Source organism: Nipponia nippon, unplaced genomic scaffold, assembly GCF_047370975.1.
Source record: "Nipponia nippon isolate SJK-2023a ecotype South Korea unplaced genomic scaffold, ASM4737097v1 scaffold_10, whole genome shotgun sequence".
NCBI classification, from domain to species: Eukaryota; Metazoa; Chordata; class Aves; order Pelecaniformes; family Threskiornithidae; genus Nipponia; species Nipponia nippon.
Genome location: NW_028262291.1, coordinates 17,323,165 through 17,349,339, shown reverse-complemented (window position 1 = coordinate 17,349,339; position 26,175 = coordinate 17,323,165). Strand labels below are relative to the sequence as shown.

Here is a 26,175-nt window from a genome sequence, read left to right as displayed (position 1 = left end):
TGATAGATCTGCCCATGCGATGGGGACGTAGGAAGGGTGAACACCAATGGGCCCAAAGGACAGTCGAGCTGCGTCAGCCTTTTGATGTTCCCTGCAGGATGTGGCCTCAAGCCTTGCTGCCAGGGTGCCACTGCCCCCGCTGGCGTGGGTAGGATGGTTGCCATTCCCACAACTGTGCTGCAGCCACAGGGAGGTCAGGGCCAAATCCTGGAAGGTATTGAGGCTCGTGGTTCCCAGCTGCACGGATGAGATGAGGCACCTACACACCTTTGCTAATCTGAGGCTAAATCACGTCTAGGATGAAGCTAGGAAGGGAGAATGGATGCAGACGAAAGGTTGGCTCTGCAGATGGAGTGCGGTCCCCCTCTCTGGGATTTCAGGGCTCACGGAGATGCTGCCGGGTGGTGGGATGCTTGGGAAGGGTCCCTTCTGGCTGGTGTTGCCAGGTTTTTGGCTGGCATCGATGTGCCACCTTAGCTTGGGACATCTGCACAGGGCTTGGTGCTCCAGAGCATGGCCCGGGAAGGGCTTTGAAGGTCTTGCAATTGTTTTTTGGTCATGGGTGGGAGCAATTAGGTGGGACCAAGGTGGACCTGGCCCGTCTGGAGACCTGAGCACCCCTCACTTGGCGCAGGGCAGGGTGCTGCTGGGACTGGCTCCCCGTGCCAGAGCCTAGTCCCACAGCAATCAGGCAGAGGGGCAACCATGGAGTAAATGGCTTTTGCGCACCAAGGTCTCACTGAGAGGGAAGGCTGGAGGCCGCTGGAGGTAGGAGAGAAAGCGTCGATGGCAGTGGAAGGGCACACAGGGCAGCACAGCTTGCAGCGGCTAATGCCCCAGTGTGGGGAGGCTCACGGCTGCTGTGTGTGGAAGGGAAATCGCTGCTGGAAGTTCATTTTAGAGTTGGCAATTACACCAAGCCCGGAGGGCTGTGGACATCCTGACAGCACGGGCCTGGGGACAAGGGTCAGCAATGACTTCCCACGAGAACTATTCATAGGCAAACGCAGCTGTGATCCTCTGCACCGGGGCCGCCTTATTAAAAAGCGCTCTGTTCGAGCGGCTGCCGAGAAAACATCCGTTTCTGGGGTGGCTTTCCGTCTTGGCGGGGACGAGTGCTGTCACAGTGGCAGGCCCCGAATGCAGAGATTAATGCGTGAAGCTTTTAATCCTGCACAGCCGCTGGTGGAGCAGCATCCTGCCTGCTGTGCCCTTGCTGTATCTGGCCTCCAAACGAAGCAGATCCCCTACCCAAAGGGTGGAAGTGAGGAGAAAAGCTAGCTGTGAATAAAAGACACTCTGAAACCCATCTTCATATCGCTGGGAGGTGGGCTAAAGTGTTTTTGGAAGGTGGGCACCAGAGGCAGCAGACAGACAGACGGCAGTGAGGCTGGGAAGAGACTGCAGGATGTTCCCAGCAATCGGCAGCTGGAGAAGGGAAGGGGTGGGGTGGGCTGCGAGCTCAGCAATAACACCTGGAAAAGGAGAGGAGGGGAGAGCTGGTGTCTGATCTGCAGATACAAGCCGGGAGCGCGTGGGCAGGGCTGTAGGAGGGCTTGGCGGTTGCGACGGGGAAGTTTTTCTCTTTGTCTGAAGGCACGGCTGCGCCTCATCCTGCCTTGCTGCCTGCATTTCCCAGGCATTTGCTTTTTGAGCCTGTCTGCTGAAACTCCTGGTTCTGCCCCTCTCACCTGAAAAATGCCTTCAGATCTGCCTAGGTCAAAAAGACTGCTACCTACCTGGCTGAGGAGTAACAGAGACCGGGCTCTGTCTGGCTCCATCCTTTCCAAGTCCCAGGGGAGCGAGGAGCCATTTTCCCTGGTTTTACAGGAGGCACAGATGTGGCTCAGCTCTTTTCTGACGGCTTGCTTTGGCCCATGAGGGAATTCATACAAGGCAGGGGAAGGTTAAAGCTGTTTTTTCCTACGGGCTCTGCAATGTTGTCCTGCAATGACATTTGCCCTAGCAAGGAATTATTCTTCCTCCATCTGAATGTTTATGTACCAAATACCTGTTCCTCTGTCTTTGTTCTCCAGTTCCTTAATCAAAAGTGCCTAGATCTTAACCAAAACGTAGGCAAAGAGCCCCTCCGAGGAGAGAAACCTGTGTGTGAGTCTAAAGGGGAACTAGGAATAAACCTCAATATTTCCAAGTGATTAGTGAGCAATGTCTCTGGGCTTCTCCATCTTCTGTAGCCAAGAGGCAGGGACCAGATCTTAGGAGAGAGAACCCCAGAGAAAGAATCTTCTGGCTAAACCAGCAACAGAAATGTTTTCTAGCCGCAATAACACACCTTGAGACACGGGTGAGGGCAGGAGACTTGCAGGAAAGGGGGAATTTCCTTTCCATGCCCCAGAGAAATCCATTCATTTGACCAGCAGGGCTTGTGAATGAGCTAAGAGCTGCTCTAGCCCCACGGCTTAGGGAGCTTCACCGCTTTTGTTTCAGTATTAAACAGCTGGAGGGATGTCTCCACTAAGAATACGTGCAATAACAAAATCATTACTCTCCCTAATTATGCTCACTAATGTGCACTTATGGCCAGAAGACCTATTCCAGATTACTGAATTCAGTGAATTTATTAGCAAGAAAGCAGCAGAACAGGATTAGAAATCCCAAAGGTACGGCATTACATAATGCACTGTGCTCATTTATTTTTACAAGCCCAGTTTAGTTTTAATTATTTATGATAATGAACTGAAATGCCTTCTCTAGGCTGTTTTGTATAAGTAATGGAGGCTTCCTGAAGTACACCACATGCATCTGCTGTTCAACATTTCCTCGGGAGTTGGACAAGAGACAGAAGACAGGGGGGAAGGGTGCAGGGACGTCACTAATTCCCAGACGCTAAAAATACCGACAGCAGTGCCAGAGAAACGTGCTGCCAGATTGTAGGGTATCGTTTGCTACTTGTGTTGCGTGCTTGGAATAATTCACTGCAGACAAATGGTGGGCTATAAAAGACCCTGCTATGGCCAAAGCCACACCATCACGTATCAGTTGTGGATCCCACAATTTACCTAAGTCATAGGTTTGGCTCGTGATGTTTTTCTAGGTTGTTTCTTGCCACAAAGTCACCACTTGTGTTCTTTAATGATCCGTCGTCTGTCCCTTAGGCCCTGATGAGGACCGTGTGGCACTACTGCATCGTTGCGGTGCCACTGGTGTTCGCCTTCAGCATGCTGGGCACCATCACCGACAGCATCCTCACCAAGGCTGTCCCCTCCTCTGACACTGGTAAGACTCATCAAAAAAGATCAGACTAGTCTTTTCTCATTTTTGAGTCCATCAGGTGTTTCCCAGCTCAGACCGCTGCTATCGAGTGCTGGGGCACATTCATGGCGAATGTCCAGGTCCCCAGCAAATCTGACTTGGCAGTTGTGTGCAGCGGGTGTCAGCAGAGCAGATGAATGGAGACTGGTGGGGCTAATACAGGATGAGCTTGAACAACATTGAGCAAGCATCCTGCGACCCAGTGCTCCCGGTCCTGTGCCACCTGCTGACATCCATAGTGCCAGACGCAGTAAGGGAAGCCTCTCCCAAACTCTTCTTTCCATGTGAACGCAAGATATGTTCAAGAAAAAAAAAAAACAGCCCCTTTTCCACCATGAGGGTGACTGAGGGGGCTGTTTGTTCACGCCTTTTAACTTAGGGCATCTCAGGAGGGTATTCTGGATCGCTCTTTGGAAACATGTTTTGCCTGATGCAGTAATTGCCCCCCGCTCTACATTTTGGCCATGTTTTAGTCGAAGAGTTACTATATTTCTCTGTATAAGGGGGCTGAAATGCAGTGGTAGACACACAAATCTTTATACCTGGGCTTTTTTCTTCTGTCGACAAAGGAAATACACCTACATTATTGTCACGGGAGCCTTGCTGAGTTTGTCCCAGGATGGAGCTGGGTTAACCCAGTTTGGTGTCTTTTGCTGAAGCTCTTTCAGGGTTTGCTCCCCAAGCTGCGTTCACCAGGTACCTGAGAGTTTCTCTGCTCTAGCTGAGCCTTTCTGGGATGCCAGCCTGCACCCTTTGTCTTCCCTAGCAGCCCTCTGAGCAGATACCTCTGCACAGACCCTACCGAGAATGGGAGTTATAGTTTGCGCAGCCCATTAGTGAAGTTTATAAAGCACTTTTGAGATGCTTCTGGATGAAGAGCTTTCCCAAATGTCACTTCAGTAGTTTATTTGTAGAGCTGACCACCGCATCTCCTACCAATGCTGGGAGCCCACAATTTCTGAGTGCAATACTTCTACCTGGGAGGACCACTTAGTTCCCGGGGAGGTGAGGACTGGGCATGTCCCAGCCCCTGCGATCGGATGGGAAGAAAATCTGCTGTTTCATGAGTTGGAGTGATGTTCATGCAAGGAGGGAGAGCAGGGGGGGAAGGGCACCAAGTGGCTTTGGGATGTACAGCCAAGCTGGAATTCATCCAGGCTCTTCTCAAAGGGGCTTTGTGAGGAAAACTGGAACATTGCTTGGCTTTTAAAGCCTGGAGGCAAGCTTCGGTCAGTGAGGAAAATGGGTTTAGTTGCCTCACCCTGCTCCCTGCTTGTGTATGTTGTTAGGTCAGCTTGCACCTCAGTGGGATGGACAGTGTCCACATGGCAGGGCAGGATGGCAAGGAAGGACGGAGGCAGCCCGCGGGGTGGCGTGGACAGTTGGGAGGGGGTCGTGGGATGTCGGGAGAGCCACGGGCTATCCGGGGCTTTCTTCTGCCCATCCTGGGCTGATGCCATGCCAAGTGCTACTACAAATTGCAGAGTTACAGCTGGCTCAAACTGGGCATGCCAAGGAGGGATGCTGCTGGCACAGAGGATTGCAGTACTGGGGGAAAACCTTGTCTCCACTGCTCCACCCTGGCCCTTGCCTTTCAAACCCTGCTTCCTCCTTGGAGTGTTTCCAAGGGAAGAGGCATCTAATGGTTTTGTGCTTGTTTTGGACGCACCCGGGCCAGGACCGGGGCGAAGGCAGGAATGCCTGACACAGCAGAGCCACGTCCCGGCGAGCTGCCTCTCCGTAGCAGCTGCGGCAGTGACGGCGTGGGTGTCTTGCAGAGAAATGCGGCTATTAAAATGCCTGCCACCCGTCTCTGGCCGTGGGTGGCACCCCACGACGGCTGCTCCACCCGTATGGCAGCTAAAAGGCCGCTCCTTCCTATGTGAGCCCAAGACCGGCTCTGCAAAGCAACCATTTTGGTGGCACATTAGAAATCCCCACTTTTCTAAAAGCATGGAAATCTGGCTTTATGAAAAAGCCTTGCTGTCGTCGTGTCAAAAACCTGAGTGCTAGCTTGCAACAACTTTTAGTTAATGCAAGGAAATCACATGTTGGGAATTTGCCTTTGGAAACATCACTTTTGAGCCTTGCTGCTGTCTTTTCCTGATGTTTTTGACAGCCTGGGGCCAGCAGAGTCCACGGAGATTTTTCTTTGGGCCAGGGAGAGGCTTTCTGAGGAGCTGGAGGTTGGGCTGAGCTCAGGTGTCCATCTCATTGCAGGGCTGGAATGGATAGGGCGTTGCAGGAGGATAACCTGTCCGCCCTTGCTAGGCACTGAGTCACTCGTCCTTGCCTTTTAAATAGGTGTCTCAGAAAGGGAACAGTGGGATGTAGGATGGCACCATCCCTTGCACCCATCATCCTGCTTTCAGGACCGATCCAAGGTCACTTCCTACCAAGGCTGATGAGTTTGCCACTAGCTCTTTGCTTATGGCTGGGGCTTTGCACGGAAGCAAAGAGAGCGGAAATGATTTCATTCATTTCCCTTTGATATTTTTTTTTCCCTCTCCTCATCTTCAAAGGCAGGAAGGGAAAATTCTGGCCCACGTGCATGCGCTGTTCATCTGGGCGTGTGAGCTGGTGGGAGGGCAGCCCCAAGCCCAGGGGGACTTGCATCCGCACAAGCACTCCTTGTCAACCCCAGTCCCTCCCCGAGAATGGAGGTCTTGTTTCTGCGCAGAGCCCTCCGCCCTTGGGGGAGGGAGGGAGGAAGCCCAGCAGAACCTCCCTGCATAACGGGCCCACGTTTTCTGATTTTATTTGTTCGTCTGACAAGAAGCCTTAGGAGGAGAGCTTGCAGCCAGGCAGGGCTTGGCGCATTGAACCCCCCAGCTTTGCTTGGGCTTTGCTGGTTTGAAGGCGGCCGCTGGTGGCGATGACCTAATTGTTAAATTAGGCCCTGCGATTGCCCCGCAGGCGTGTGGCTGATCCGGGCCAGCACCATCATCTGAGCGCGGCAACAGGATGTGAGCTGGAAAGGAGGGCGAGCCGGGGCGCTCTGGCACAGCAGAGGGTGGGAGGAGGGATGGAGCCGCCCAGCTTGGGGAGCCTCAAGCACCCAACCCTGAAACCTGCGGGAGGAGAGGAGGGCTGGGGCAAGAGGGGAGGATGGGCTCCTGGCCGGGCTGGGCCATGCCAGGTATGGGAAAAGGGGGGAAAAAAGCTGGGGAGGGAGAAAAAATGGCAGGGAAGGTTCAGAAAGCGAGATCGCCGTGACGAAGAAGGTGAGCATGTGCGTTGGCAGAGCTGTGCAAAGCGATGCAGGAATTTTTCTGCTGATGTGGTGACCTGTCCCAGTTAAAGGTCTTGCCTTAAATGAGATCCATCAGATGTACAGCTTTGCAACAGAGCTAGGGCCATGCTGCAGAGCCGAGATTTACAAGGTCCCAAAGCTCGAGGGCGTCTGACACGAGGGATCTAATTTAAGCCCATTAAACAGAAATTATCTTTCTCAGCGACATGTTACAGAAGTGCAGAGGGAGAGCCTGGCCTTTTAAGAGGATGGATTTCTTCTCCAGAAAAAAAAAAAAAAAGGAAAGGAAAAAAAGCGCCTCCTCGATCATAAGAGCCAGTTTGGCAATTGTACATAGTAATTAGATTAATTCAAATACCTAGAGGGGAAAAAATAATTGCAAAACCTGCCCAGAAAGTTTGGTGGTTGTGGGATGGTTCCCATTGGCAAAGGGTCAAGGCGAGGTCCCACCCATCGCCTTTGTGTTCCCATGCGCGGGAGGAGCGCTCGGCAGCGCTTCCCGGGAGATTTCCCTCTCTGCACAGCTACGCCCTCGGCTCAGGCTCATTGCACAAGTATTTTAAGCATGCTGATAAAAGCCCAGCAGTCACTGGCCGGCATTACGCGAACACCTGGCTGCCTCTTCTCTCCCTGAGCCGGGGATGGCTTCCCTGTGGCTGCCCACGTTAAATATCGCGCTTGGCTCCACATCTTCTTGCATGTGGGACAGCATCCTCCTCTTCCCAGACAATGCTGGCCTTGTGCAGCAGCGGTGCCTCAACGCATGTCTTGGTGGAAAATTGATGCCAACAGCGCAAATAATCATACCGATGTTAAAAAAAAAATGTGCAAACATTATTTCAGAGCGGGGCACAAGTTTCATGCATACATCGCCTGCTTGCCCTTCCTCCCAGTGTTGGGGGCTAATGATTTTCTGGCTGGCCAGGCATTTTCTGCTCCCCTGAGCATCATAGCTGTTCTGCACGAAGACTGCAGGTCAAAGAGCATGCCGGGTGCATGGGGGCTGTCTTTGCATCCCATGGGCCATCCTGGACGTCTGTCTGCGCGTGGAAAAAACCTGCCTTTGCCAAACTGGAGGTGCTTCCCCGTCCGCCAGGTTCCTGTTAACGATGCAAATGGGAGAGCTGCTGGAGGGGGAACTGGCCCAGCCACGTGAAGGGCTTGCATTTCCATCCAAATTGAAATATCCGTTCTTTTTGCAAGGAGGGGTGGGGGAGTATCTCAAGGGGGTTCAGTCTTTATCTGTGGCTTTATTTATTTATTCTTAAAGACCTAGTTAGACCTAAGCGTCTTACTCCTGCTAAGCCCTAGAGAGCTGTTCCTCTGTCCCACACTAGAGAATAAATGGCAATAGCAGCTTGGGTGGAACGGGGCCCTCTCAGGTAATTATGATATTGGAAGAAACCGTGATTTGCTTGGAAGCTTCGAACACAACCCTAGAAATTACCTCTCCATCCCTAACCCCATGCAGTAGTTACCAGCCCTGTTGAGTGCAACATTCGGAAGCATCTTCTGGGGCCAAAGGCATCCTTGGAACCTGGTGAAGGCAGTGGTGAGCACCGGCTTGCCTTTTGGGCAGGTTTATGGTTGTCTGGACCGCTCAGTGAAGAGCTGAGCTGGCTCATGGTGGAATCTAGTCCCCATGCCTCCAGGAGTCCTTAGCCTTAACGAACCCTAATTGGACCTCTATAAATTAATGCAAAAAATTATTTGAAGTGATTTGCTACTACTGCAGGGGAATGCCACCAGGGACGAAGGGGCTCCCGCACACTCTACTCTGCTTTCCCATCCCAAGATTTGCTCTCACCCTGCCATCTGCATGTCTCTGCCATCTCTCCTAGGTACCATGCTCGGGATTTGCGCCTCGGTGCAGCCCTTGACCCGAACAGTGGGCCCCACCATCGGTGGAGTCTTATACAAACAATTTGGAGTCTCCTCCTTTGGCTATTTACAGCTAATTGTCAATATAGGTTTGTTTGTTTACCTCTTAAAGAGTAAAATCCCGCTGAGAGAGATGAAAAGCCAATAATTCAGCTGCAAGAAAGTAACCCGCTTTTTCCATAGCAATAAAGATGTTCTTGAGTTTTATTTTTGATTCCATAAACCTGGAATAAAACCATTTGAACAATACCTTGCCTTTCGTCAACATTTGCATCTAGAGTAAGGGACAGATCGGTTTGCAAAGGCCTTGGAGCCGTGCTGGAGCAGCTGGCGGCTGTGGGGCCCCGGGAGCTATTGGGTTCCCCCCCACAGCGGTGGCTGTCATTGTAGGCAATAGCTCCAGATCCTCAGCTGTTGTCAGGCAGCGTTCCTGCTTGGATTCACCAAAACTAAGGGGATTAGGAGTTAGTGCCTCTGCTCTGATTTGGCCTTTTATTTCACCCCCCTGCAATGGTACCGAGGAAAATCAGGGTAAAACATATCTGCTTTTCAGTGTCATTTTGCTGCATTAAATGCACCTCTGGCATTCTTGTGCTAGAGGGGAATCGAGGCCAAAGGCTTTCGAACGCTGCAGCCAAACGTTTGCTACATCCACAGCTCAATCATGTGCAACCCTGCCTCTGCACGAGCCCGGCGGGCGGCCAGCAGCGTGCAGGGAGGATGCAAAGCCGCGGTGTAGCACGCTGCAGTGCCAGAGTGCCTGCTGCTTCCAGAAACAGGGGCCAACACTCCTTCCAGGTTTTTTTTCCCCCTGTACTGAGTCTTGGTCTTACTATAGGCTGCCTGTAATTACATACTTTGCAACTTCCTCTAGTACAAAGTCTCCTGCAGGAATTGCACTGATATTAGGAGGAGGAAATTACCTGATTGAAATTACCAAGTTTGGAGCATTAGTAGCGAGTACTTTGCCTGCTAAGCTCGTAGTCCTGACTGCCGGAGCTGACTCATGTGCTGCAGCATTGCTCTTGAGGAAGCCCAGGTTAGTTAGTGATAATTGAGCCTCACAAGATAAAACTTCAGTAGTTTTATTCAAAGAAAAGTAGCTGCTTTTTTCTCCAAGCTTCTTGGTCCGGGTGTTATCAGAAAAAGACTGTCTCTGTTCTTCCCAGTTATCCTGTAGAAATTTAACTCGATCTAGAGACTGCAGAGGTGAAGGAAGAGGAGAGAGCGAGGAGTTCAGCTTGCTTTGTTGCAAAGCTGAGGAATCCCATGGAGCGTTGGCACTGGGTTATTCCGAAATCAAGAATCCAGTTTTCTGCCTTAGCACAGCACTGAGCTATGGGGGCCAGGGGAAGGATGTGGGGCGCGAGCAGGCAGCAGCGTTTTATAGTCACAGGGAGCTCTTGTGCATTCTGTAGCTCCCATTACTCAATTATATGGGAAAGCGCTTCAAAAGCGGCGCTTATCCAAATCGTAGCAGGCTTTTTTATTTCCACCACTGACCAGAATTGGACCTCAACACACTTTCCCTCCCTGGCTGGGAGACGAGGTCAAACGCAAATGGGTTATCTGGGCTTTCTCCACCTCCTACTGCCCAGTCCAGGGCACCAAAAAGCTGAGCTCACTCACTCTTTTTAAGCCACTACGCCACTGCCTGCTCCACAACCATGCATCAACAAAAGTTACTGCAGCCCAGAGTATAGTAATAAAAAGTGAACATTTCAAGTAATTTATTTGGAATGGACATATTAATGCAAAAGCAATATTAAGACCAGTAACTGCTGAAAGACATTCATCAAAATAAATACAAATATAGATACTACAAATAATTTAAATTGTGTTTAACACAGTCAGTGTTGAATCTTCCTAGCGTCTCATAAATAGAAGATAATCGTTCGCAAAGCTGTGCCACTCAAAACACGTGGCCGCTTCACTAGAAGTCCTTTACGAACAGTCTTTGGTTTTTCTTTAAATGCATCTCAGGCAAAGCTCAGGGCTCTTTGCTCAGCAGCCTCCACCGGCTTGGAGAAAACCAAGCTGCTTCCAGCTCTCTTCTTCGCTTTCCTTCATTGGTACCCTGTCCCATTTCAGTCCAAGACACTTGATCTGGTTTATCATCCAGTGGTATGCTCTGAAGGCAGAAAGAGAAAGCAGGTTAGTTAAACGAACAGGACAGCGAGGCAGAAAAAAAAGAGGGGGCTCTAAAGGGAGAATAAGCGTTCAGCATTTATTTTCGCGGCTATCGTATTTTTAGCAGATTCCGTAAGGAAAGCACTGCCAAGTGCCAGCACTTATTTCCTCCCCAATAGCCGCAGTTCTCAGCGCCCTGCATGAGCCCGGCTCCCACCAGACAGTCCCAGCGCCGCACGGGGAAAGGGGGAGCGAGCCCCGAAGCTCCTGCGCAGAGGCGACCGGGCAGCGCGCCCCGCTTTCGGGGTGCGGCCGGGCCCCCCGCGGGCCGGCGGCGAGCGGGGGGCGGCCGCGGGGTCCCTCCGGGGAAAAAAAAAAAAAGGGGGTGAGCGGCGCCGGGGGAGCCCCGCCGCCCCTCCCCGTCTGATTTCCCCAAGCAGGCGGGGGCGGGGGAAATAATAAAAATTAAAAAAAAAAAAAATTAAAAGCCCAGGCAGGAGCGGGCGGGGGGCCGCGGAGGGGCTCACCTGGGGCCGGGCCGGCCGGGGCGGGCGGCGGCGGCTCAGGGCGCCCGGGCCAGCCGCCGCTCCTGGGCGCCCGCCGCCTGCTCCATCTCCTGGCGGCTCTTGAAGTCCTGGATGGCCCGCTTGTTCTGGAAGTCGATGAGGGCCATGGTGATGGAGGCGTTCCAGCAGCTCTGGTCCGGGCACCGAAAGTCAATCTCCTTGCGGTCCTTGGTGACGATGGTGAAGTAGATGTACTTGCCCGTGCGCTCCACGCAGTCCACCTTGAGGATGGAGCCGAAGCCCAGCTCCTTGCCCTTGGCCCGCTTGTGCCCGTCGGGGAAGAGGCTGAGGCTGTCCTTGGTCAGCACCACCAGCTTCTTCTTCCACAGCTGGAAAAGGCTGTCGCTCCGCTTCTCCAGCTCGCCCTCGCGGATCACCTCGGCTTGCATCTTCATCCTCCCTCCCGGGCGGCTCCGGCTGCGGCTCCGGCTGCGGCTGTGGCTCCGGCGGCGGCTCCGCTGCGGCTCCAGCTGCGACCCCAGCCCCGGCTCAGGCGGCGATGACCGAGCCTCGCCGCGACGGGAACAATTTATTGCAATGAATCAGCGCCGGGCGCCTTCCGGTGCCTCCCCCGGGGAGCCCGGCCCGCCGCCCCCTCGCCGCCCCGCCTCCCGCCCGCCCCCCGGGCCGCGCTCCCCGCCCGCCGCCGCCCGGCGGCGCGGGGCTGCGGGGAGGGGGCGCGGCGGGGGCACCCCGGGGGCCAAGGAGAGGGTGCTGGGTGCTGCCCCGCCTCGGCGGGCTGGGTGTGGGGAGGTGGGTGCCCCCCGAGGGCCCCCATCTCAGCTGCCGCCGTGGGCAGGGGGACAGCGGCCGCCCCGGGAGGGGACCCCAATTCTGCCCCCTTTCGCCCCCGTTTGTTTTCTCTGTCCATCAGGGACAGACCCCCGGTGAGGAGCGGGCTGCTGTGACCTGATGCACCCCCATCTTGCCCCTCTGAGCACTCCCTGCCGCACCTCAGGTCCACTCTGGGGTACACGAGGTCTCTGTGTGTACCACAGGGCATCTCTGCCACATTGGTCCCTGTGGTCCCGGGCCGGGCATCTCTGCCACATTGGGTCTGCCCTGGCACCATCTCCACCTGGTGAAGAGGGGCCTGTGCGCTGCCTGTGGCAGGCCGCTGCCATCTCCCTCGGGCGCCCCATGGGCATTTGGTTTGGGGCCCAGCCCCTGGTTGCCCCAGGAGGCTCAGCCGGGACCTGGCCAAGCCCACCAGCTTCGTTTGAGGCCCTGCATCCAGCCAGCTCTGCACCATCACCATCAGCCCTTCCCCACCTCTCCAGTTTTGCATTAACACTGCTCCCCCTTATCTTTTTTGTTGTCCCCTGCAATCACCAGATTTATCCCATTTTCTTCCCCCTCCAGCCTTCCCCCAGGGAAGGGGACCACAGTTTGTTATAGTCTGGCCAGTGCCCAGCGCCACGGGAAAATCAGTAAAGGCTGTGGTGGTTGGAGGTGATATTTAAGAAGCATGTGCAAGCCTGCCATCCCTTCCTCTTGTACGCCATTCATTTTGTCACCCTTTTACGATAGCTGACACCAGGCTGCTCCAGCTTCCTAGCTGTTGCCTTGATGCTGCAGCCAAGGGCAGGGCTGCCTTAATGAACTTATGCACGCTGTTTCCAAAGCAGTATTTGCTCGGCTACGTACTTCATGCAGCATCACCCTTTGGACTTTGAGTCCTGTTCTCCTCCATCATTTTTCTTGAATGACCAACACCTCTATAGGTGTTTGCAAGCCAAACCCCAGAGGTGAGTTTACAAAGCAAGGCCTGGCCCCTTTGAAGAGTTTGGCAGCGTTCCCAGGGACTTCAGCAGGGTCTGAATCCCATTCCCCAGGAACAAATTAGAGCTACAGCCAAACCCGTTTCCACTGCAAATCACTCCTTGGCTGGAGTATACGGCCGTGCTTTGATAATTCACGGCAGCGCGCACATCTGTGGGGAGGGCCAGAACAAAATGGGGGTCTGTGCGATGCTCTTGGGGTTGATGAATGAGCCGGGCATGGTTCGGCTGAGCTTCTCAGGGTGGGATGGGCTGGGGACTGCTCTGGGAAGACCACGCGGGCCATCACTGCTCATGGAGTGGGTGAGCGGCTGCGGACCATACACGTGGCTGTGTCCCGGCATGAAGAGCTGCAGACTTTTCCCTGAAAGTCAACTCTATAGCTCACTTTTTAGTGTGATATTGTTTGTTTTGATTGAGTAACCATCAGGCTGCACAGCTACATTTTCTGGACAAATGCTGGTCTGCTCTGTAAAACAGCAAGTTCCTGCCCAAAAGGCCCCATAAGAATAAGGGAGCTGGAGCCAGCCAGGAGCAGAGCTGGATCTTAAGCAGAAATCATTATGATATTTTTAATTGGGCTCCAAAATACAACACGGAACAGTCTTTGTGCACAGGAAATGGGACACCACTTCAAAAAGAGAAAAAAACCAAAGCAACAAGTCAGGAGCGTACAAGGAACATCTGGAGGAAGGCTCCCGGTGTGGAAAGGCTGCAGGACTTGGCATGTTTGTGCACACCTTGCTTCAAAAGGTCCAGTAAAAAAACCCTGAATTCGCTTTTAAATGAAACTTGCATCTGTGGATGCGGGGTCAGCAGCCTGCTTTGGTCTCTGTCTTCCTGCTTTTGCTTTCATCTGAGTGATTTTTCTTATGCATTTATCCATCATTTTGAAAAATTCAAAGCCTCCCCCAGCTCTCACCACAGTCAACTTGTCTTAGCACTGGCCAAATTAGAAAACTGCTAGAAAAATAGGATTATTAGGTAAAGAATGTGAAAAAAATTGCTCACAGCATAGAAAAAGGTAGGTTCTTGCAGAACTGGCACCCTAGTTTCCAGTGTATGTCCATTGTAAGAAGGCTCCACTTTTTTACGTAGCATGGGCTTGTTAATTGGATAACCACATAAAAGGAAAGTCCAGTGCATTAAAATACCATAATTTTAGGTCTCTGGCATTGTGACCACACAAAAATTCCATTAAGTAGGTTTTAAAGCCTATTTGCCTTTACTGAGAGAGTAAACTGACCCCAAAGTGGGCAGCAAAGTCAAATCATGCATAATCTCTTATGGGAACGCATCTCGGGAAAGAACAGAGAGCTTCAAGGAGCTCAGAGCAATCTGACCTGGGAAATGTGGCAATTGCTTACAGGTAAATAGCACAGCCCTAATCTTAGTGCATGCCAAGGTAGCTGATCACTACTGTTACAAGTATATAGCACTAGCTTTGCTTAGAAAAAGAAAAAATATGGATATATTTTTAAATAATAAGGGTTAATATCTTAGGTGAAGAGCTGGCAGCAGAGTGCGCTTGGGGAGAGGGGTAAGAGATGTGATGCAGCCCTGCACTGTACCCTGGCACCAAAGCTTCGAACAAGCATGGGATGGCCGAGTGTCACAGGGCAATTTGAGTACGTGTAGGTAGTGGGTGGCTTTGATAATTAAGGGCCACAACCCAGCTTTAGCTAATAGGAGCTCTGGGTGATTGCAGTTCAGATGACTGCTGCTGTCTCTGTCCAAGCTGGGACTGGTGGCTGGGAGAAACCTGTAGCTGCCTAAAGGGACAGTTTAGTTTAATTTGGTTGTGTTACCAGCAAGAGCAAGAGAAGAGATTTTTTTTTTTTTTCTTGCAATGCACTACGTCACCATGTCTGTGCCTCGGCAGAGTGTGAGCTCCCAAATACAATTACTGTGGCTGCCGTTAAAAAAAGTCATCAGGCACCAGCCCTTCATTACCCCCAGAATACAAGAAATCTGCAGGAATTTGAAAATTTAGGCATTTTTCTCTCTTCTTAGGAAGGGGGGGGGGGGGAATAACGCAGTGGGGAGTGTTAACCAGGGGGAGATGATGGAAAATGCACTGACATTCATTCACTGGAGCCTCGTCCCATGTGGCCGTCTCCCTCTTCCCGTGCTCACTGGGGATGCCAGTACCACCCTCTGCTGCATTTTTTTATGGATGTGGGACGGGGCGGCTACACTCAGCCTAGATGGATGGGCTGGTGGTGCCAGCTTTTGGAGGGTGGGTTGCTTGCTCTGCCACAGCACATGTCCCTTAAGTGAGCGCCTGCTCCAGAGAAGGGATTTGATCGTCATTCCGGAGTCTGAGGCATCATGTACCATGCTGCTGGCAACATCGGGTTGCCTTAGCTACGTGAGTCATGGTAACAGCACAGGAGCCACACAGGCACTGCCAGGAGGAGCCCATGGTCTGAGGTCAAGGCTGAGGATGGGTAGGGCTCACACAGAGGAAAACTGCAAAGAAATGGGGTTTTGGCAATTTACCTCCTCTGCGGGAGGAGGTGCCACGTGCCCATCGGCGGGACCTACTAGCTTTCCTGAGGGGTTTAGCAATGTATTTAGTCTGCCGAGGTCTCCAGCTGGCCTCGACATCACATCTCCCTCCCAAGAGATGGGGGAGCTCACGCTGCAGCTATCAGCCATTGCAGGGTACCGGTGTTCCTGCTGCCATCATGTTTTTATTCCTGTTGTTGTTCTGTAATCCCGAAGATGTGCATCTTGTCTCTGAAGGGTCTGTCCCTGGAGAAGGATCCCTGATTTCTCTGATGTTACGCTGGCGCCTCAGCAGCAGAGGGAAGTGGAGACTCAAGGCCGTATAACTTCTTTTATTATAATGATTTAAACATGACATCTGTAGGGAAAAAAGCTGGTTTACAGGACTGATATTGTAATCCTGCCAGCTGAAGTCAATTAGTAACAGAGAAACACATGCTCTTGCTTTGTAAATTGTTGCCCTCCAAGCTTATATTAGGGCGTAGCTGTATCCACAGGTGCGTATAGCTAGAGCTCAGTATAGTGACCGCTGAGTATCCTAGGAAACTTGTACTCAAACCCTGAATAGCCATAGGAGAAGGGTGTGGGTTGCTACTGCGGAAAGGTTGTGAGGAGCAGCGGGTTTTTTCATGCTGTTCAAATTTTTTTTTCCATTTTTTCACATTTTCATACTCTTTAAAATGTATAATTTTTTTTTATTAGACCATTACAGAATATCTCTGGGAAGTTTTTGGTATAGTTCCTTATTATTCTGCTCCTTCAGAAATGTCCTGGTACAAACTGGTGCCATTGGGTCCCCCCAAACCCCACTGGTCAGGTGGTGGGTGCCGGTCCCTCGGCAGGCAGGACCTCCTGGAGGGACATGGAGCCCATCAGCAGCAGCTGCCCAAGATGGAGACACCCTGTGAGGGGGCTCAGTCTTACTGTGGGGGTGTTCAGGTCTTTCCATGAGCGCAGATGGAGCTCAGGTACTTCACTACAATATGGCCAAGTTCAGGTGAAGAAGCTCTTCTTTTAGGGGCAGCTGACTCAGAAAGGTCTCAGCCAGGGAGATGAAGGCCACCAAGGTTGTTTGTTTAATGATTACAGCAAATGAAACACAGCAAAGCTGGAGCTTTTGGGTTAGTTTAAACAAGGGCAGCAGCGGAAACATCTTTGCTCAATCTGTGAGAATTTTTTTTGTACTGTACGCAAGCCATGCATTAATCAGCAATATCACGTAGTCCTGCTTGCTCAATTTACTAATATTTATCTGACTAAGACTCTTTTTTTCCTAAGAAGCTTGAATTGTCTCATCCCACTGACTCAGTGTGTTACCATTACATGTTGTAAACTGCTGCAGACAGTCATGGCGCAGGCATAAGGGGCTGGGGAAAAAAAAAGTCATTTCCAGTAAGCCAGTCCTTGGTTGCGCTCTGAAGGAGACAGCCAAATAAGGGCGGGTATGTGCCAACCCAAACCTGCTTAGAAGGACTTCAGGCACTTAAGTTCAATACTGGGATTAAAAACTGGGGGAGGGGGGGGGGAGGCTGTTTTGCTCTGTCTCTCTCCAGCAGCCTGGGCATGACCATGTGTGTAGTATGTTCCCCACTCTTGGACATTGTGTAGGTGTTTAGTTTGGTTACAAAAAAAAAAAGAAGGAAAAAAGAGGCTTGTGTTATCTGGTCTTTTGAGCTGTTGGTCATGCAGTTCCCTGCTCTGGTCCCCCGCCTAATATACACATCTTTGAGCCTCTTGGCCAAATTTTAAGTCCATATGGCAGAATTACCATATTTCCCCAGGAGGTAGAAAGTTGCTGCAAGGTCCGTGTGTAGCTGGGCACGGCTTGGTTCCCTGCTCGGAGGTGCCTGGATGCATCCTCATGTGGGCAAGGAGGATTTTGACCCAACAGGTTGGGTTTGGTCCAGGACTGCTGTCTAAACACTGGCAGACCTGGATATAGCCTGTTCTCATGATTGTCTTCACAAAACGGCTTGCTGATCATCATGGTGGGATCCACGAATACCTTGAGGCTTATGTCAGTGGGGAGGAGAGAGCCCCATCGCATGGCTGCCGTGGGACCCATGGTGACTCAGTACTTCCCCTTCAATAAAGACTTCTGCCGAGAGCATGGGAAGACCAGCAGCTTGCCAAGCGCTGCCCTGAACTACATGGTTATTTACTGGCCCCTTTGAATGCCATCAACATTTTTTCATGTCTAATGAACTCAGGAGATGGTTTAGGCTACAGCTCACGATTTTAAAATGATGGACATTCCCCCTCCGATACGTTCAATTTCCCAAACCAAGTCTGTTGGGAGAAATATTTGGGATATCTTTATTTTGCAGCAGCAGTAATAAATGTCTGAGACCTCAGCCCTGACTGATGCTGATGCGCTCTTTGCATATGAAGTCTCCGGTGATTACAGCTCATGCCATTCATCTTGACATTGCCTGTCTGCTACTAGCCAGCCTTTTATTACTCTGGCGTGCTACATTTACCAGAGATTATGAAGGGCCAGGCCTTGTAGTAACATGCTGACATCACATGCCGAACTGAAGGTCACCGCTCCGGATAACCTGCCCTTTTGAAATCTGCAGAGATCAGTAAAATGGCTTTTAACTATCTTTTCCTCATTTTTATCTATGTGTGGACATTCTGGCAGGTCCAACGCTGCCAAGCACATACGAGCGGGACGTCCTGCGTCACATCTGAGCACATCACTGGGCTGTGCTGCCTGGCGTCAACATGGAGCGTGTCCCAGCATCCCATCCCGGCTGTCCTGCCAGCAGATGATTGAGCTCCTTGCTTGGCGCATCCTCCTGGCCCTGCTTTCTGCTTTTCGCCTTTTTTTTCTTAACTAATAGTGTGTAAACTTTAAGAGTAAACACTGAAAGGCATTGCAGAACTGCCTAACCACAACATCAGCAAACCTGAGGGAGCTGGGGGGAAGATGAGGTCGTGGTACTGTCCAGATTTGTGACGTTTCCTGTCTCCAGGTGGGCTGAAGAGCCATCACAAACAAAACTCCAGCGCATCATTCCCTGCAGCAGCCAGGGCCAGGCTGTGGGGAGGAGATGGAGGGGAAGAGCATCCTTTCCCTCCTGGGCAGCCGGCATGCGTGGCAGGACAGGCAGTAGTGCTGATGTTGTGTTTCACATCATCCTTTGGTTGCCAAATTTTCTTTCTGAAGCCAGGACACCGCATTGTGGCAGGTGTGAAGGGAAGCAGTTTTTGGGACTGGCTGTCCTCTCCCGAGGCTTTCTGCCTCCTTGCCAATGTTCCCACTGTTGTACCTGCTACCATTACCCTGCTGCTGCCCCCTAAACCCACGCCCGTGGCGAGCGCTCCGCTGCTGCAACCAGCGGGAGCTGAGGATGCCACGTTGCCTTGCTGGCAGTGCCCAGGAAGGCTGGAAGGAAATGGTTATCTGATACAGTGGATTAAAAACCCCAAAAATACTCTCCATACATCAGCCTCAGGTACTTCAATGAAATCGAAAAACCATGGAACAAAAAAAAAAAATCCTAAAACTATGGGATAAAAAGGAGAAGGGGAATCAGCAATGTGTATTTTTCGTGTTTTGAATTACTTTCCCAAATCTAACCTGTCACTGATTTATTTCCCCACTCCAACCACCAAATAAAACGGTATGGCATGAGTTCAACAGCCCTGAGCCATAGAATTTGGTGTGTATAAACTCCAGGTGCCACGCAATTTGTACCTGTCTTTGCCTTTTACGTCGTACAGCAGGGCATAGCGGCAGCCCATTTGCTCTGCAGTGCCCGAGTTAATATTTGCTGATGGGGCTAACAAGTAAAAGCCAAACTTCCTTTTTTCCTGCCGGTTACTCAGCCTGTCTCATGTTCGAACACCCTGCCGCACCTCAGCAAATATGTGCAATAAGTAGCTCAGGGCATGTCCCAGCCTTGGGTCCTGTGGCCGAGCCCAGCTGTCCCGCTGTAACTTGGGCTGGGCTGAGCGCTGAGGCTGGGGAAAGCAGCAAGCATCAGTGATGCCGTTATTCTCCTCCTGACGGTCCCCATGTTGCTTGGCTGAACCAGGAGGCGCGAAAGTGAAATCCTAAGTCATAAAAAGCTGAGGATTTGCTTTTTTTCCGCTCTGTTAAAGAAACTACGTTTCAGTGGCAGGGAGAAATGGGTTTGCAGAAACCTCTGTGTGCGTTGTGCAGAGAGCAAAAGCTGGCACTTTTGGAGATGGGCATGAGCCTGGTAGCCCAGTGGCCTGGCAGTCCAGTGGCCCGGTGGCCCAGGGGCAGCCTGTGCCGGTGCTGCCGGAGGCACCGGTGACTGCAGCTTTTATGAGTGGAAAAAAAGATGAAGTGAGAAAGTTTGTGATAAAGCAGGGAGGCAGTTAAGGGGAGGAAACAAGGGCACTCAGCATGTAACCTTGGCCAGGCTCTGCTCCCTGGGGACGAGCCAAAAATGAATTGCCCTGGATCCAGGGCAGCCAGCGCCCAGGTTAAAGTCCCTGCATGACGAGCGTGGGGGGGGGAGCAGCCACGGCACTCACGGGGGATCAGAGGGGGCAGAGATGTATCACCCACCTGAAGGCATTCCACTGCTTTACTGGGGGTGGCTTTGTCCCCCGTTCCTGGAGCTTTCCTCGGGAGCCTGGCACCAACACTTTCCCCTTCACGTGCCCTCCATTGGCTCAGTGGGCTCCAGCCTGGTGCCTGGAACAGCTGTGGGGGGAAAAGTTATTTTCATTGAAGTGAAAACACAGGAACCCTCCTAATGCTGTGTAATAGCTGAAAACACAGAAACCCCCTTACTGTGGTGTAATTGCTGAGTGCTCACTGGGCCAAATGTCATAAAAGCTTAGCTATTAACCCCAAATTACTGGTGTCTTTTAGAAGAGGGGTCCCTTCTGCAAGCAAAGACAGGTAGCACTGACTGACATTTACCACCCTGGGATGGGTTTATCTGAGCTTTTCTGGAGGTGGTGCTACAGCAGGGATAAAACGATTTAAATTCCTTGTTTCCTCAATCTATTTATTGACTATTGGATATTTAAAGTACTGAGTCCTGCTGGCCAGCCAGCTTTGGAGCCAGGAAATAACCTCCAAATGGAGCAAAACGAGTTAAATGCATTGGCAGGCAGCCGGGATGACTAAGTCATTCTTCCAGCCTTACTGGAGCAGGAGTCAAAGTCACGGAGCCGGACATATTTCCCATAATTGGAAGCCCTTGGCCAGAACCGTGGGATCCAGGGCTGCAGCAAAAGCTGTGGTGGGCTGTGAGCAGCCAGTGGGGCCATGGGCAGGGCAGCTCCAGGAGGGAGATGCACATCGGTGAGTGTGCATGCTTTCCAAAAAAGAAACCAATGAACAGAAACAGCAAATCACGCATTTGGCCAAAATAGTGGCAAACGAGGCTGGAGTTTCTGACATGGACACTGCCACCCCAGTTTCATTGCCAAGATCTTTCTAAAAGCTTCTTCAGGCTCGCACAGGCACATCTCCATCCTTAGCCTTTCTTACAAGACCCTGAAGTGCGAAGCTATGTCAGAGCAGGAGCAGAAATGTCTGATTTCAGTGAGTCCATCTCCTTTCTTCCTTCCTCTCCTCCGGCCATTGTTTGCCCGGCCGTTGCCAGGATCACTCATTCCCTTCCCTTCGGGATGGGACTTATCTGCAGCCACTCCAGCAATGCGTGACAACAGCCAAGCACCCTGTGGGGAGCCATACGGGTGCTTCACCACCCACGGCTTATTTCACCGCCCTGTTGGCGCCACTCAGTTCACAGCACCACCAAAAACCATCATCATCATTGGACGCTGCTGGGAAACGGGCAACGGAAGAAGAAAACCAGGCGGTCACCCCTGGCATCACCCGGGCTGGTCCCCTTGGCGGAGATCTTCCCAGCGCTGGGATTTTTGGCTCCAGCTGCTCTCTGAGCACATTTCTTTGCAGTATGCCCAGCCCACAGCCCGGCCTCTTCCGTGGCTGATAAGAGAAGGAGCTTGGCCTTTATCTTTCATGACTCATGGCTGCTCCTGCTTCACTTGCACGTCAAGGGCTGGTTGCCTCCTCCATGGGAAAGCTCTTAAGTGTTGACCGGGGCAGGAGGAGCACAACCACACCTGCACCCAGAAATCCCCTTTAGCCACGGTCATTCGATTGCTTATCGCCCTGCAGTGCCTTGCTCGCTGCTTCTGCTGCTCCTGTCACAGGTAAAGAGTGCCATGGGACAGTTTGCTTTACGCCTGCTCAGAACTGAATGGCAATTGCATTGGCATTATTATTAACTAAAAATAAAAATCCTCCCTTATTTATGCCACAGGCCATCGCCAGGTGACCAAGGTCTCAGGCGGTCAAAGTCATTGCATCTTTTCCAACCCCCGAAAGGCATCTCCGGGTGTCCAGTGCCTCATCCCCATGCTGCCCCCAGTTTGGGAATGGGGACACCCAGACACAGCACCCAGATGTGTGGTGCTGGGAACTTTGGGTGTTTTCCACTGGAGGGAAGGGAGATCCCCAGGTCGGGGTGGGATGCTCAGGAGCACCACAGCCCCACGGGAGGTATGGGGTGTTGTGTTGCCATGGAGGAGAAACACTCTTCCAGGCGCGGTGCATACCCCGTGAGTCACTGCCTCACACTGCCGCCATGACGGGCAATGGGGGGAGATTTTATATTTCCCCCCAGGTTTATTACAGCCATGTCTTCTCCCGAAGGTTTTTTTATTTCTGTGCACGCACACATTGCATATGCGCAGAGACCAGCACTGTGCACATGGAGTACCAAGGCAGGAGCCTGGGACCCCCTTGCCTACCTTCCGCTACACCGGTCACAGATAATGGCCATGCACGGGTGAGGATGAGGAGGAGGATTAGGATGAGGAGGGGGCTGCCCTGAGGGGAGGGCAGCTGCTCAGTGCCACCAACACACAGCACCCTGCTCCCCAGCCTGAAATGCAGGAGGGTGGTTTTATCTTCATTCCCCACAAATGGTTGCTGCAAGTCATCTTGAATCATAAGAGGTTCCTCATCTGACAGCAAAGAGGGGTGAAGAGGGAAAAAGGCCTTAACCTCGTGAGAAAGCTGGGAACTGATGGAGATGCAGCCATCCCTGCGGGAGCAGGACTGCATTTCTCTGGGACATCAACAGGTTGTGGGCGACCGCAAAAAAGTCCCCTCTGCAAAGCCAGGCTGTGACCAATGATTGCTGAGGGTGTCGAGGCTGGTGAGTTTTTGTCACGCATCTGGGACGCCGGGGCAAAGGGAGCGGGAAGGCAGGGAGGAGGTTTGTGTCCGTGGGGGGCTGGCAGGGAGCCTGGAGCGGGATCTCGGCCCCGACCTTCAAAGGGAGGAGGCTGCTGGCTCAGTGCTGACTGATGAACCCGTCCCAGCTCTTGCATGTTGCTCCCATCTGGGTGTTTAAAAAAGCAGGTTTCACTTCTCTCTGGTTAAAGGCAGCCTTGTTCTTCCATCTGGCACAGGGCTGGGGCGGTCTGTCAGCAGCAGTGGGGTGACTCAGCCCGCCCACACAGCAGCCTGCCATCCAGCCCCAGCTATATTTGTCGAGCAGGTGAATCAATCATTGCACAGAAAGAACTTGGACCTTGCCTTCTTTCCCTTTTTTTTTTTTTTTTTTTTTTTTTTTTCCTTTTTTTCTCCCCCCCTTCCCCTCCCTGGAGCCGCACTCCTTTGAGTGGCACCGGCCGGGCGGCAGCCCTGGCTCCCTGCCTGCCCGAGGCCGGTGCTCTGCAGGGTGGCCATGCCTTGGCCATCCAGCCGGGCCGTGGGCAGCCGGCTGGCAGCTCGGTGGTCCTGGGGCCACCTGCCCCTGCAAGCCGAGAGCAAGCCCAGCAGCACCGGCCAGGAGCAGAGGAGATGCCAAGGGTGTGGTGCAGCAGCAAAGACGCCGGGTTTTTTTCTTTTTTTATCTCTGGCGGGAGGAAGTCGTAAAGCAATTACGTTTCATATTGAAACATGAGAAGGAAGGACATCCGAGCACACGGGACTGAGACAAGGCCAAACCTCTGGCCTCCAGGCTGCCAGAGAGCACAATAAAATGCAGAGGCATCGTGGGACTAAGCTGGCAGTTCGGCCCCTGCAATTATCCCTGTTTCCCAAGGGAGACTTCTACCACGTGCCTCCATTTTTTCCCTCCCTGGTCATGCATTAGGACAGACAGACAAGGTGGTGCCTACTGGAAAAGTGCACACATGGGCTGGGTGGATTAGTCCCACCTTGTTGCTTGCTGTGAGGGATCATGGGGAGGGTGTCTCTATCAGAATATGGCTGCCTACTACTTGGCATAAAATAAAATAAAATAATAAAATAAAATAAAATAATAAAATAAAATAAAATAAAATAAAATAAAATAAAATAAAATAAAATAAAATAAAATAATTACTTTTTGAGCTCCTAATTGTGGCTCTGCTTTTGCTTTCAGACGCCCATCCCACGGCAGCAGCTCCTCCCCCTGCCAACAACCACCCAGTATTTTTTCCAGGAGGTGTTTCTGACTGGTGCTGTGTGTGGGGAAGGCTCGGTTTGGCTTTGGAGGGTTTTTTTGGGGTTGAGGTTTTTTTAAGCTGCTCACTGTTCCTTTGATGTGCTGGCTCCGACACCAAAAAAGCCGATCGCAGCTTGCCCGGGGGTGCCGGGGCAGGATCCGAAAGTGCCAGCAGCGTGGCCGGGAGGCAGCCGGCTTTGATCTGCTCCCACCAGTCACCCCAGAGACCCCGCAAAGCCCTGTCCACCCAGGGGGTTGATGGGGGAGCCCCTCCAAACCCTACTGCACACCATGCCCAGAGATCTCCCGTAGTGCCACCGACACGCTCAAAGGGGGCTGGTCCCCCCTCCCCTGCACCGCCACCCCCTTTAATTAAAAATTGAAATCGCATAATTGCCTCTTCATTAAAGCCAATTAAAGCCCGGCTGACGAGGGAGGAGGTGGCACATTTTGCAACTCGCCGTGGAGATGAGAAAGCGCACACCGCAATTACGGTGTCTGTTTGCTTTGCCTTCACCCAACGTCTTAATCAGGGCTGGCTTTGAAATCAGACCCCGAGTGAAACGGCACTGGCGGGTTCCTCGCACCCAGCAAACCCTGCATACTGGTTGGGCTGGGTGCTGGGAGAGGCCACCATGCACCACAGTGGGAAAGGGAAGCCAAGCTCCCTCCTCTTCCTCCTCCTCCTCCTGCCCTGTGCCTGCAGACAGGGCCAAAGTGCGGAGGAGGGATGCTTGGGGGATGAGGGATGGAGAACGAGGCTCTTCCATGCCTGGCTGAGGACCCCCCTGCGCCGGAGGCTCACTGGGCAGGTGCCTGCAGCTCTGCCTTTTGCTCTCCATCTCTCAGGGATGCTTCAAAGCTGCTGCTGGCTCTTCACCCTTCACCCAGGACAGGAGCGCCCACACGGGCTGTCCCCACCCCTGCTTGGTTTGAGGAACTGCACCGACCTTGCCCTGTGAGGTGGGGGTGTGCATTCAGAGGGTTCCTCGTTTGCTGTCCCAGCCATAACTGTAATAAGTTCACAGGGGGTTCAGTCCCAAAGGAAACAAATTTGCTGCCTCTTTGGCCTCACTGGGGGAAAGGGACTGAAACCCTTGGTTCCCAGAAGGCATAAGATGAAGCCGGGGGCAGCGGGAGGGAGGACTCCATCCCCTCTTCTCCTTGGCCAGGAGATCCTGACACGAGCCAAGCCATCTCTGTGACCGCAGGAGTTTCCAGCCAAAGCAGCTCCACCAAGTCTACAAGCGCAGAGCTAAATACATGTGCAATGCTGCAGCGCTGCTGCTCGAGATGCCAGCTCAGTGATTTACCCTCTTGCTGCCCGGCTTCAAAACGCCTGTTCAAGCAGCCCTTGCGAATGCTTTGTTGCACACACTGCACTTGCCTACGTTTTGACCTGAATCATGCTTATTACCCTCTTTTTTTTTTTTTTGGTATAATAACAGTCCAGGATTCTTTGTAGGCGATCTTTCTTCAAAGATCTCCTTTTTGATCTTTTCATAGGCTAAGCAACAATTCATCCTATATAAATCTCAGATTGAAAGTACATAATTTGTTTTTCCCTGCTTTTTTGAAGCGGTAAGAGATGAAACGGCTTAGGGGAATGTCAGCAGCAGTTATATCTTAATTGGTTTTTCTCTGCATCAAACCACCTTGAACTATTCACTTGTGTGCAGGAGCTCTACGTGACCTTTCCAGCAAGTGTTTTAACTCCCCTAACAAGTTATATCCCATCGCCAACTTCAGGAGTTTGCTTTGGTAGTGGCTCCGATACTAATTTTGTACCCAACCCTCCTTCTCTCATGCTCTTTCTGTCCAGGAAAATCAAAGAGTTTCAAATGTGCCTTAAGTCAGGAGTGTGAAAAGGAAGAAGGAAGACTAGATAACTGGGTGAAATAAAAAAATAATATAAAAAAAGGAAAAAAAACCCTAAACCCCTCCTAAGTGTGACCCTATCACTGTTAGCCAAGTAGATGTTAATGCTAAAACACCTAGGCACATTCCTGCTTTACCCCTAAAAGGTGGACGAGCGTGGACTCAACAACTGCCAGGGTGAATTTGCTTTGCAAAAAGAGCAGTTTAACAGCTCACAAAGAATATTTGCATGGTGCAAAGACTACTTGCGCTGGTGATAGACCAACGGTCCTTCTTTTCCAGCATCATCCTATGCTCTTTGGTTTTTGCCCCAAGGAGGGGCAAATTATTATTTTATGTATTTTTTTTTTCCCCTTTGGGTCACATTGCGTAATGAGTAAATTCCTTTCTGTATGGTTTCCCTTCTCTTCAGCCCTTTTCTTAAGCTGGGATGGGTCTGG

General features: G+C 51.9%; 2 protein-coding genes across 4 annotated transcripts in view; one reads left to right on the top strand and one right to left on the bottom strand.

Annotated features, from left to right (window-relative positions):
* SLC67A1 (solute carrier family 67 member 1) overlaps nucleotides 1–19,341 on the top strand; it is a 93,562-nt gene extending 74,221 nt beyond the window's left edge. For 2 of the 3 annotated variants that reach the window (XM_087745751.1, XM_009462584.2), the window contains 2 exons: nucleotides 3,117–3,237; nucleotides 8,368–8,656. In XM_087745751.1, the coding sequence (XP_087601877.1) occupies nucleotides 3,117–3,237; nucleotides 8,368–8,555 (309 nt within the window). In that variant the 3' untranslated portion in view covers nucleotides 8,556–8,656. Of the gene's footprint in view, nucleotides 1–3,116; nucleotides 3,238–8,367; nucleotides 8,657–18,039 lie in introns of those variants that run through there. The other variant, XM_087745750.1, reaches the window with a different exon arrangement.
* On the bottom strand, nucleotides 10,106–11,641 carry PHLDA2 (pleckstrin homology like domain family A member 2). The gene is made up of 2 exons (XM_087746746.1): nucleotides 11,065–11,641; nucleotides 10,106–10,538 (listed from the first exon to the last, which is right to left on the bottom strand). The coding sequence occupies exon 1, from the start codon at nucleotides 11,496–11,498 to the stop codon at nucleotides 11,100–11,102; it is 399 nt and encodes a 132-aa protein (XP_087602872.1). The 5' UTR covers nucleotides 11,499–11,641; the 3' UTR covers nucleotides 10,106–10,538; nucleotides 11,065–11,099.
* Nucleotides 19,342–26,175: the final 6,834 nt, after the last annotated feature.